The sequence below is a fragment of the Callithrix jacchus genome, chromosome 8 (genome assembly GCF_049354715.1).
Source record: "Callithrix jacchus isolate 240 chromosome 8, calJac240_pri, whole genome shotgun sequence".
NCBI classification, from domain to species: Eukaryota; Metazoa; Chordata; class Mammalia; order Primates; family Cebidae; genus Callithrix; species Callithrix jacchus.
The window spans coordinates 39,874,545-39,886,574 of NC_133509.1; the positions used below are offsets into that span (position 1 = coordinate 39,874,545).

Here is a 12,030-nt window from a genome sequence, read left to right on the forward strand (position 1 = left end):
GATCTACGTTTTTTGGTAATACGTTCAGCATTATTCTATACTATGGAGTGTCATAATGTATTAAACCAACTTCCTGTGTTTGGATACATAGGGCATATCCAGTTTTTACTTTGAAAATCATGCTTCATTAACTCAATTAGAAATGGACAAAAGGACCTTCATACATTGCTGGGGGGAAGGTAAAATGGGGTAGTCATTTTCCAATGGTACAGCTGTGGGAAATGGTTTCGCAGTTATTCAAAACGTTTAATATGTAGCTGTTACCATATGACCCCACAATCCTACTTCTAGATATATACCGAGGATAATTGAAAATGTATGTTCACTGGCTGGGTGTGGTGGCTCACACCTGTAATCCCAGTACTTTGAGAGGCCAAGGTGGGTGGACCACCTGAGATCAGGAGTTTAGACCACCCTGGGCAACATGGTGAAACCCCATCTCTACTATATAAAAATTAGCTGGGTGTGGTAGCAGGCACCTGTAATCTCAGCTGCTTGGGAGGTTGAGACATGAGAATCGCTTGAACTTGTGGGGGCAGAGGTTGCAGTGAGCCGAGATTGTGCCACTGCACTCCAGCCTGGGCAACGCAGTGAGACTCTGTCTCAAAAAAAAAAAAGGAACGAAAAAAGAAAATTTATGTTCACATAAAAAAATGTACCTACGAATGTTCATGGCAGCATTATTAGCCAAAAGTGAAAGCAACTCAAGTGTCCACCAACTGACGAATGAATAAACAAAATGTCTATCCTCCAGTAGACTGCTATTCAGCAATAAACAAGAATGAAGTTCTGACACATGCTACAACATGATCAAACTTGAAAAACGCTATCCCATGAAAGAAGCCAGACACAAAAGACCACGTATTATATAATTTCATTGATGTGAAGTGTACAGGATCAGCAAACCCAGAGAGACGGGAAGCAGATGAATAGTTGCAAGGTGCAAGGAAGAAGCAATAAGGGGGAAGGAGGGAACTGGGATGGGAGCGACTGCCTAATGGGCATGAGATTTCTTTTTTGGGGTGATGAAAATACTCTGGAATTAGTGGCAATGGTTGCAAATCCTCGTAAATAAACTAAAAACCCACTGAAATACATGTTTTTAAATGTGGGTTTTGAAATGTGAAACTAAATGTGTGAACATCATATTTCAATTAAGATTATTTTAAAAATGGACAAAAGGCTTGCACAGTCACTTCACAAATGAAGATACTTACATGGTCAATAATCATATAAAAGGTGCTCATTATCATTAGTCATCAAAGAAATACAAAGTCAAACTACGACGTGATACAACTACTTATCCATCAGAAAACTTACAAAGCCTGACAACGCAAATGTGGACAAGGATGCAGAGCCTGGAATTGCCTTTCTCTGTTGGTGGGAGCAGAAGTTGGTATAACCACTGTACAAAACTGGTCAATAGGACCTACTAAAGTGAAACGCATATATTCTGTGACCAAGCAATTCTACTGCTGCATATGTACACCACAGAAAATAATGCTTATTTCCTAAAAACAAAACAAAACAACCCATAAAGCTCATAGCAGCTTTATTCACAGAAGGCCTAAACTAGAAAGACCCAAATGTTCACTAGTTGTAGACTAAACTGTGAAATGGGCATAGAATAATAAAGAACAAGCCGATACACACAACAACGTGGACGTATCTCAGACTTAAAACTACAAAAGCCTCTTTCTAACCCCATACGCTGTACTCAGAGGCTTTCGTTGTCATGTGTCACCTGTATCAAATTTTAAAACTTAGTAATTTTAAGCATGCTTAGTTTCTTTCCTGATGCCAACGTTAATGTAAAAACACTTTACTATTTCAAAATAAATTCATGTGTATTGTAGAGAGTTAGATTCAACAGATCAACAACAAAACCCCTCACCCGTGCTCCCACCGCACAGAAAGACCTGCTAACACTGTGGCCTGGACTCATCTGGATGCTTTTCTGAGCATTTCAAAAGCTGGAGTATTTTAACCAGAAGGTCAGTATGCACATACCTTCTGGAGTCAGCACTGGGAGCCGCAGGGCAGACGGTGAGAGGTGAGGACTAGCAGCCTGAGGTGTGAAGCACCTCACCCACTAATCTCCTTATCTTCTCATCCTGCTTGCTTCCTCCACTGCACTTCCATGCTCCCTCCTGGGTGCGTGCTGCCATCTGCATGCCTCACTCACCCCTGGAACTTTCTGCTCAGCCCTGCTGTGGAGGGAGAACTTAGCAGGTTTGACCTCTGTGTCTGCGCCCTCACTGAGCAACCTGGGCTGCATGTTCTTAACATTTCTCTATTTTGGTCTCCTTGTCACTGACAGCTTTGTAGAACTGATCAGGACTGTGAGGCGAGTGCCTGCCTCTTCCCATTTTTCCATATATAAACTCCTCAGCCTCCACAGGTCTCCCTGTACCCACCAGGACCAACTTTTTCCCATGGTCGACTCCCCACCACACACACGGCATCCCCCAACAGGACTGTGCTTCTTCAGTTCTCTTCCACCTCATCAGCAGGATGAAGGCAGGGATGCAGATGTGTTACCTGCCCTCTGGGGCTCACAGGCCAACAGAGGAAATGGGCATTTCTGGCTTCCAGCCCAGGGTTAAGTGCTATGAAACAGGCATGAATCCTGAGTTATGCAAGCCAAAAATCAACAGTGATGGCTTCTCACCGTGTGGGGAAGGTCTAGAAAGGGCATGGAGGCCACAGCTCAGGATCAGAAACCCAGCCAATTCTCTGCAAGTAGCCCCTCATTCTGACACAGTGTGGAAGCCCCCTGGAGACACAGCCTGAGCCAGCACTTATGACATGTTTACTTCCTCTCTAAACATTTTAATATACTTTAAATGAGATACTATGAATCTATAAAGATTCTAGCATCTTTCACTATGACCCTAAAGAAAGGCATAAAACCTGTGCACTTAAAAGACACATCATCTCCTCACAGTGAAAGAATTTGACCCAATTCATTTGGTAATTAATTTTATTGATTAAAGTATTACAAAGTTCCACTTTTCATTTTTTCATGTGCAATGTGTTGAAATGAGCTAAACGAAATCACTTATAATATGAAAAGACATTATTACACATTAGCAGGGTGATATTGCTTCATAATCATGTATTATTCCTACTCCTAAGACACAAGTCTGTATTATAGAATCACAGCTATCACCTGTGACTGTTGGGATTCTTGGGGGGTAACAGAACAGCACTGGATCTGCAGGTCAGAGACTAGGAGTGCTGATCAGATGAGCTTTTGGGCTGTGAAAGGGAAGAATGAGAAGGTGTGCCAGGACAAGGAATAGCCAGTTCCCATAAAACTTGGGAAACACAGATTTCTCAAAAGGAGGTTCTGACATAATTTTTTAGTTACCTTTATGAGAGAATTTAAAAATAAATACATTGAAATGCTGATTAGAGAGATAATATAATTATTAGGTTGCATTTTTAAACTGGGTTTTTTTAAAAAAGTTATTGTATGAAAGGTATTAAACAAAAAAATATGAATATGTTGGCAGGTAATATTTGAAGAAAACTTCTTTCGGAGAAGATAAATGACATGGCAATTAAGCTTTAATAATATATTACTTTTAAATAGACATACACATAAAAATACTTCATGTGATTCATCTCAGTTTGAACACTCTCTTAAAAATTAGAAGGGTCTAAAATAAACATTTTTTTTTTTAATTTTTTTTTTGGAGACGGAGTTTCTCTCTTGTTACCCAGGCTGGAGTGCAATGGCGCGATCTCGCCTCACCGCAACCTCCGCCTCCTGGGTTCAGGCAATTCTCCTGCCTCAGCCTCCTGAGTAGCTGGGATTACAGGCACACGCCACCATGCCCAGCTAATTTTTTGTATTTTTAGTAGAGCCGGGGTTTCACCATGTTGACCAGAATGGTTTTGATCTCTTGACCTCGTGATCCACCCGCCTCAGCCTCACAAAGTGCTGGGATTACAGGCTTGAGCCACCGCACCTGGCCCCTAAAATACACATTTTTAAATGCAGGGCATTTTCAGTAAAAAGAGTTCATGAAAACCTCCCATCCCCAGGAGGCATGGGGCAAGAGAGCTTTTGGCAGGCCATGGTGGCCAAATGGGATTATTTCCTGGAAGACTGAGTCCTGTAATCTACTTGTGGCTTTGTAAATGTACCCAGGCTCCACATGAACCAAGAAAACTTGGAAGCCACTGTGTCCCCAGATCTCACTCCCTCCTGGTAAGGGCGCTGCCACAAGACAGAGGCACGCGGAAGAAAACGTGAGCCCTCCAGGAATTTCAGTAAAAACCAGCTGAGATTCGAGAGTGAGACATGGCTTTTCTAACTATAGCTGGTGTGTGTGAATTCTTATAAAATTACAGTAGCAGCACTGTCACTGTGAGTGAGAAATGACATGGTCCATTTGGGAAAAGTCTATTTTCTTCCTTAAATCACATTCCAATTTCCATTGCCAATTAATAAACCACATCCCTCATACTGAACCTTCACTTAGCTTTTGAGGAAAAAGTGCACTGACTTTTTTTGAGGCAGAGTCTCACTCTGTCGCCCATGCTGGAGTGCAGTGACACAATCTCAGCTCACTGCAACCTCTGTTGCCTGGGTTCAAGTGATTTTCTTGCCTCAGCCTCCCGAGTAGCTGGGATTACAGGTGCCTGCCACCATGCCTGGCAAATTTTTGTACTTTTTAGTAGAACTGGGGTTTCACCACCTTGGCCAGGCTGGTCTTGAACTCCTGACCTTGTGATCCACCCGCCTCAGTCTCCCAAAGTGCTGGGTGGGATTGCAGGCATGAGCCACTGTGCCCAGCTAGTGCACTGACTTTTTCTCTTTCTATAACCTATTTAGAAAGCCGAGCTTGAAACTGCTAGGGATCTGAATCATTTCGAGAGCATGTGGAGAGGGGGTAAAGGGAAATGTGACTTGAAAGAGATATTTGGTATCCAACATCAGCTGTGATGAATCCTCCCGGCTACTTAAGAGAGCCTGAAATTACAATCAGAGGACAAATTAGTAAGGAAATGAACATGTTCTGCTTTACTGCTACCTGAAAGTCAAGGCAAAACACAACTATCTCTAGTGAAGACTTGTTGCACAATCACATGAAAGGACATACATGAGAGCTTTTTAACAACGGCACAACTCCAAAGTCTATCCAGGGCTTGCAGATCAGCTCCATGAATAATTAACTTGCTCTGTTTCACTTCAGAAGTTCATTTCCCATGGGATGAGCTGACGATAAACCTGTTTTCTATTCTAATCTGTTCTCATGGCATAATTCTAAGGTCAAACATGAGTAGATTTGAAGTATTCCATTTTTATTGAATCCTTTCTTCTTCATTCACAGGTTTGCAACCTTTTTGGTCTCAGGACCGCTTTATACTAAAAAATTACCGAGGTTCCAAAAGCTTTTGTGTATATGAGTATGACTATTGGTATCTGCCATATTAGTAATAAAAGTAATTCATTAATTCATTTAAATAAGTCAATACATGTTAAACATAAGTTTCCAAAACAAAGACAATTTAGTGAGAAGTGGTATTTTCTATTTTTGCAAACCTCTTTAATGTCTGACTTAATATATTATTCTATTATCAAATATATAACCATATATTACATATGCCATATTTTAATATATATGCTGTATTATATACATATAATATTATATCTGCTTCTGCATTCAATCTGTTGTGATATGTTATTTTGGTTGAAGTACATGAAGAAAATCCACAGATATCTATTCAGAAAATCCATAGGTCTGTATTTAGAAAACTGAAGTTTCCAGACCCTCCTGAAAGTGTCTCAAGGACTTCCAGGGATGCTTGAGACAGACTTGGAGAACTGCTGCCCTAGAGTTCAATAGGGGAGAAACTTTAGGAATTATATAAGAAAAAATGATTATGCAAATGATTTTAAAAGAAAAATGGTCTGTTTACATTCAGACTCTGCCCACTTTCACAGTATTCAAAGATCAATAAGAAATAAGACATGTTGAAGGAATACAGCAAGGGAGTCATGGTTTTGGTGTTTTTATCCCTTCCCACTCAGACTAAGGTGGATTCTGAAAATTTTCACAGGAAAATTTCCTGCTTACTTTGAGATGGGTGTCTTTCACTTGTCTATGTGGGTAAATGTACTTTAATCCTGGATTTCTATTTTTATTTTATTATTTTTGAACAGTCCTTGCAAATCCTGGATTTCTATAATGTTAATTAAATATCAACATCTTATACGATAGTTAGGAGGTAAAATTAAGAGACACAGCCTTAAGAATCTCACCTGTACTTTGCGAACAAAGGATGGAGTTACTCTCTTCTCAAAGTCATCTATAGGTGTGTATGAATTAAGGATCTTTATGATCTGCAAACATTACACAACATTGTGTTAGACCATGCAAAATAATAACTGTTCACAAAATAATTGTTCTGGTCATTGGGAACCACTGGGAAGCACAGGTGGTTCATTTAGACTGTAATTTGGCTTAGGAATCCTGTGTTACCTATTTCCAAGAAAAGACAAGGCGGGGAAAGGTGCCACAGGAAGCAAAGGCAAATCAGACAATCATACAGTAAGAGGAGCCTCTTCCAGCCTCCCTACCTCCCATGCACCCACCCCTCCACATACATGTTTGTGAGTTTACTGGGCAGGGAATGCATCACAGACATTTGTCTGTATGTGTGTGTGTGTGATTTTTTTTTTTTTTTGAGATAGGGCCTCCCTTTATTGCCCAGGCTGGGGTGCAGTGCTATGATCATGGCTCGCTGCAGCCTCGAACCCCTGGATTCATGTGATCCTCCTGCCTCAGCCTCCTGAGTAGCTGGGACCAAAGGTGTGTGGTATTACACCCAGCTTTTTTTTTGTTTTGGTAGAGACGGTGTCTTGCTAGTTGCGCAGACTGGTCTCAAACTCCTGGGCTCAAGGAATCCTTCCACTTCGGTCTCTCAAAGTGCTCGGATTACAACTGTAAGCCACCTTGCCCAGCCCATTTCTGTGTTTTTAAGACCTAGAATTAGTATTTAACAAATATTTATTAGATAAAAGGGTATGCCATGGGTGATAGGTATGCTTCTGAGAGGACAGACAGAATCAGGGTGATCACAGCTGGCTAAGCCAAGAAAGGTAATCCCCATTGCACTGATGTGTCAGGGAAGAGCCAGGGAGACACTAAGCAAGCCTGGTCACCTGCACAGTAGACAGTGAGGTGCAGCGTTCGTAGATCTCTTTGGCATCGCTGTCTGTGGTCTTCTTGACCTGAAGCAACCAGGCTGCCTGAGAGAGGGGCTCCAAAGTTTCCTTTGCTAAGCTGTTCTGCAAATTCTTATCTTTAAGCCATTCTTCTAAGTAGCTGATATTGCACCTGGAGGGAAAGGCAGAAAAACAGAGAACACTTTAGGGAAGGGTGCCAGGCCCGGCTTTGTGTCCCGAGAGGGTACCAGAGTTCGGTGAGTTTCTCATGTGTTAAGTGAGGGGGTTGGACTGATGATCAGCTCTCCTAATCCATAGTGCTAAGACTCATGGTGGTCTAGGCTGAGAGGCTGGAACAGCTAAAGACATTGGGGAAAATCTGAGCAAAGAACAGTGATTGCAATCACTTATGAAACAGAATTTGGAAAATCAATTAAAGGAAAGAAACAGTAATATTTGAAGAGAAGACTTCCATATGTATGAAAAATTGGTTTCCTCTTCCTGAACTGGCAGAAATCTTTCAATTAGTGAAAGCTTTCTTTTAGTCAACTGCAGTTTTCATTCTTATTTCTGTCGCAACCTAAAATACCCATCACCTGATGAATGAATGAACAAACTGTGGCATTATCCATACACTGGGATATTATTCAGCAATAAAAAAGGAACGATGTGCTGCTATCCGCTACATAGATGAACCTTCCAAACATTACGTAAGCGAAAGAAGCCATCCACAAAAGATAACATTTTATGATTCCATTTATTTTTAAATGTCCAGAATAGGCAAAATCGGTAGAGAAAGAAAACACAGTAGTGGTTTCCTAGGTTGGGCGGGGCAGGGAGTTGGGGTGGGGGATGAGAGTGGCTGCTAATTCCTGTAAGGTTTTGTTCTGGAGGGATGAAAAAGTCCTAAAATTACGTTATAGTGATAGTTGCACAACTATGTAAATATATCGAAACTGACTGAACTATTCACTTTGTTATTTTTGAGACAGAGTCTCCCTCTGTCACCCAGGTGGGAGTGCAGTGGCCCAATCTTGGCTCACTGCAGCCTCCACCTCTCAGGTTCAAGTGATTCTCCTGCCTTAGCCTCCTGAGTAGCTAGGATTACAAGCACCTGCCACTACGCCTGGCTCATTTTTGTATTTTCAGTAGAGGCAGGGTTTCACAATGTCAGCCAGGCTGGTCAACTCCTGGCCTCAAGTGATCTCAGCCTCCCAAAGTGCTGGGATTACAGGTGTGAGCCACTGTGCCCTCCCTGAACTATGTGTTTTAAACAGGTAAACTGTATGGTATATAAATTATATACCAATGAAACTGCTAAAAAAAAACTGAGTGTTGAATAAAGTGATCTTTAAAGTCAGTTATAGTTCTGGGCCGGGCATGGTGGCTCACACCTGTAATCCCAGCACTTTGGGAGGCCAAGGCAGGAGGATCACTTGAGGTCAGGAGTTTAAGACCAGCCTGGTCAACATGACAAAACCCTGTCTCCACTAAAAATACAAAACAATAGCTGGGCGTTGTGGCATACGCCTGTAATCCCAGTGGAGGCTGAGGCAGGAGAATCACTTGAACCTGGGAGGCAGAGGTTGCGTTGAGCTGAGATTGTGCCACTGTACTTCAGCCTGGGTGACAGAGTAAGACTGTCTCAAAATAAACAAATAAATTCAGTCCCAGCTCTGACCTTAAGGATTACCAGTGCCCCATGTGGGTCTTCTTTCCGGTTGTAACGTTTGAACAGTGATGCTAAATTAACGTATTCCATAGGATAGTGGCTGTGAGAAAACATCTCTTGCACTGGTTCTTACTATCCTCCATTTTTGCATTTTTACTTTTGTCCTACTAGTTTGAGTTCTTATTACTTTCAGTTTTTATTACAGGTTTCTAATGGAGTTCCCATCTTAGCTCTTCTAATTCATCCTATTCAAATCTGGGCTCAGTCCTTTTTAAAATCTGAATTTTGGGCACATTAATTCTCCCACTCAAAGATGTGCGGTGGGGTTTCAGTTCCTGGTGAGATGGAGTAAGCACACTCCATCTAGGCCGTCCCACTGAATGCAGCTATAAAGCCTGGACGGAATGCACTGGGCAGCTATTTGAGGACTTGGAAAAGCAAACGGTATCTGGTGTACTGGGGAAGATGACCAGAATTTGAAGTACTTCCAAATCAAAAGTGAGATTATCAGTCTTCCCCTCTGCTAGTCACTGGTCTCAACTCACCAGTTTGAAACTCAGAAGTAAGCATCAATGCCAACAAAGACCTCCAGGGGGAGCCCTCTGGTTCTGGCTGGTGGAACTGAAAAGGGGCCTCCTAATGCTCGGAGAGACAGAAAAAAATGTCCTTTTTCCCTCACCTTTTTCTCTATTCTCTCACGCTCAAGTTCCAAACAATCCCATGTCAACAGCAGTGTTGGCAAAGGAGGCCAGGAGGAACCTAAAACTCAAAGAGAAGGGACACTTCCTTTCCAACTGGAGGAGCTGTGGTTCGAGGTTCTCTCTTTGCCCTCTCACTCTTGGGCCCCAGATGGGGACATGTGCAGTAAGTACACTGCAGAGCAAGTTAGGGAAAGCTCCAGTTTTCTAGCTGAAGCATCAAAAAGGGGGCAGAAAGTAATAGGAATGCTGCAGAAAGGGAGGAGCCTGGGAAAGTCGAGTAAAGCAGTTTGTTAAAGTTCTTTATTAACTCTTGGGTTTATCCCTGAGCCATGCATGAATCTGACCCTAAACAGCTTACACAGACTTTCAGGACTGAACTATGAAACATATCGTTACCCCAGTTCCAGGTTGGCCACTGTTTTCACACATATGAAACGGACCCAAAGAGCACCCCAAAACCCTTACACAGGAAATGACATGGAACTACAAAACATAGAGGACGGTCATAACTTGCAGCCTGGACCCAAGTGGGTTGCTCACCTGATGAAAATATCGACATTCTCCATATGATTTAAAGGCTTAGAGTCTTGGCTGGGCGCAGTGGCTCACACCTGTAATGCCAGCACTTTGGGAGGCCGAGGTGGGTGGATCACTTGAGATCAGGAATTCGAGATCAGCCTGGCCAACATGGTGAAACCCAGACTTTACTATAAATACAAAAATTAGCTGGGCGTGGCAGTGGGTACCTGTAATCTCAGCTACTTGGGAGGCAGAGGCATGAGAATCGCTGGAACCCAAAGGTGGAGATCGTGCCGCTGCACTCAAGCCTGGGTGACAGAGCGAGACTCAGTCTCAGAAAAATAAATAAATAAGGACTGCATAATACAGTATTTTAAAATGTCCAATATACAATTCAAAATTGGCATATGAAGAATCAGAAAGATCCCAACTCACATTAAACAAAACCACTAATAGGAGTCAACACTGTGATGACCCAGATATTCACATGATCTGATCAAGACTTTAAAGAAGTCATCATAAAAACGATCTAGAAAGTAAAGCCAAACTCTCTTGCCATGAATCAAAACATATAAAGTCTCAGAAAAGAAACAGAAGATACAAAGAAAAACCAAAATGGAAATTTTAGAATTGAAAAAATACAATAATGGAAATAAAAGAATAGAGATGACAGAGCGGAGTCAGTGAACTTGAAAGGATTAATAGAGATCATCCAATCTGAAGAGCACAGAAGAAAAGAACCAAGAAAAGGAACAGAACTTTAGAGACCTGTGGGACAATAATGAAAAGTCTTTAACAACTGATTCACGGAAGTTCCAGAAAGAGAAGACGAAGACTATGATAAAGACAAAATATCTGAAAAAATAGTGGCTGAAAATGTACCAGATTTGGTGGTTAGCCAGATTCAAGAAGCTCAGGAAATTCCAAAGAGGCTAAACCCAAAGAAATCCACACTCAGACACATCACAAAGTGTGAAAAACTAAAGCCAAAAAAAAAAAAAAGAAAAATCTTAAAAGCAATCAGAGAAAAATCATGCATTATTTATGTGGAAACAGTAATTCAAATGACTGTGGATTTCTTATTTGAAACCACAGTAGTTAAAAAAAAAAGAAAAACATTTTTAAAGTGGTGAAAGAAAAGAACTCTCTATCTAGAATTCCTCATCTTACACACACGCCTTTAGGAATAAAGGTAAAGTGAAGACATTTTCAACAGAAAGAAAACAAAGAATTTATTGCCAATGAACCTGCTCTAAAAAGAAGAGAAATTATATCAAAACGAGACTTGGAAAAAAAATGAGACTTGGAACATTAGGAATAAAGAAACAACAGAACTGGTAAATACCTGGTTGAGTACAACAGACTACTCTTCTCTTATTGAGTTCTTTAAAATGTGTTTAATGGTTGAAAACTAACATTATAATATCGTATGGTAGAGTTTTTGATGTATGTAGAGCTAATACATAAGACCACTACAACATAAGGCAGGACGGCCAAAGGGGCCTACGTGATGGTAAGATTTCTACATTCTACTTGATGTGGTAAGATACTGATTCTAAATAGACTGTGAAAAGTTAAGTATGTGTACTGGAATCCCTAGAGCAACAACTAAGAAAAAAAAAAAGATAAAGGCCGGGCATGGTGGCTCACGCCTGTTAATCCCAGCACTTTTGGAGGCCGAGTCAGGTGGATCACGAGGTCAGGAGTTCGAGACCAGCCTGACCAACATGGTGAAACCCCGTCTCCACTAAAAATATAAAAATTAGCTGGACACGGTGGTGCATGCCTGTAATCCCAGCTACCCAGGAGGCTGAGGCAGGAGAATCGCTTGAACCCGGGAGGCGGAGGTTGCAGTGAACCAAGATCACACCACTGTACTCCAACCTGGGGGACAGAGTGAGACTCCATCTCAAAAAAAAAAAAAAAAAAAAAAGGGATACAAAGGGATAATACCT

At 41.5% G+C, this 12,030-nt stretch overlaps 2 protein-coding genes across 5 annotated transcripts in view; both read right to left on the reverse strand.

The window, feature by feature from the left end:
- The window catches only part of GNB5 (G protein subunit beta 5), an 84,453-nt gene extending 78,097 nt beyond the window's left edge, over positions 1-6,356 (reverse strand). Inside the window, exon 1 of one of the 2 annotated variants that reach the window (XM_078334251.1) lies at positions 6,278-6,356. The gene's annotated coding sequence lies outside the window, so the exon portion shown is untranslated. Of the gene's footprint in view, positions 1-2,010; positions 2,078-6,277 lie in introns of those variants that run through there. The other variant, XM_035259672.3, reaches the window with a different exon arrangement.
- MYO5C (myosin VC) overlaps positions 2,966-12,030 on the reverse strand; it is a 106,173-nt gene continuing 97,108 nt past the window's right edge. For 2 of the 3 annotated variants that reach the window (XM_002753496.6, XM_035259671.3), the window contains exons 39-41: positions 7,181-7,355; positions 6,278-6,358; positions 2,966-4,984 (exon numbers count right to left, since the gene is read on the reverse strand). In XM_002753496.6, coding sequence (XP_002753542.3) covers positions 4,832-4,984; positions 6,278-6,358; positions 7,181-7,355 — 409 coding nt within the window. In that variant the 3' untranslated portion in view covers positions 2,966-4,831. The remainder of the gene's footprint in view (positions 4,985-6,277; positions 6,359-7,180; positions 7,356-12,030) is intronic. The other variant, XR_013521004.1, reaches the window with a different exon arrangement.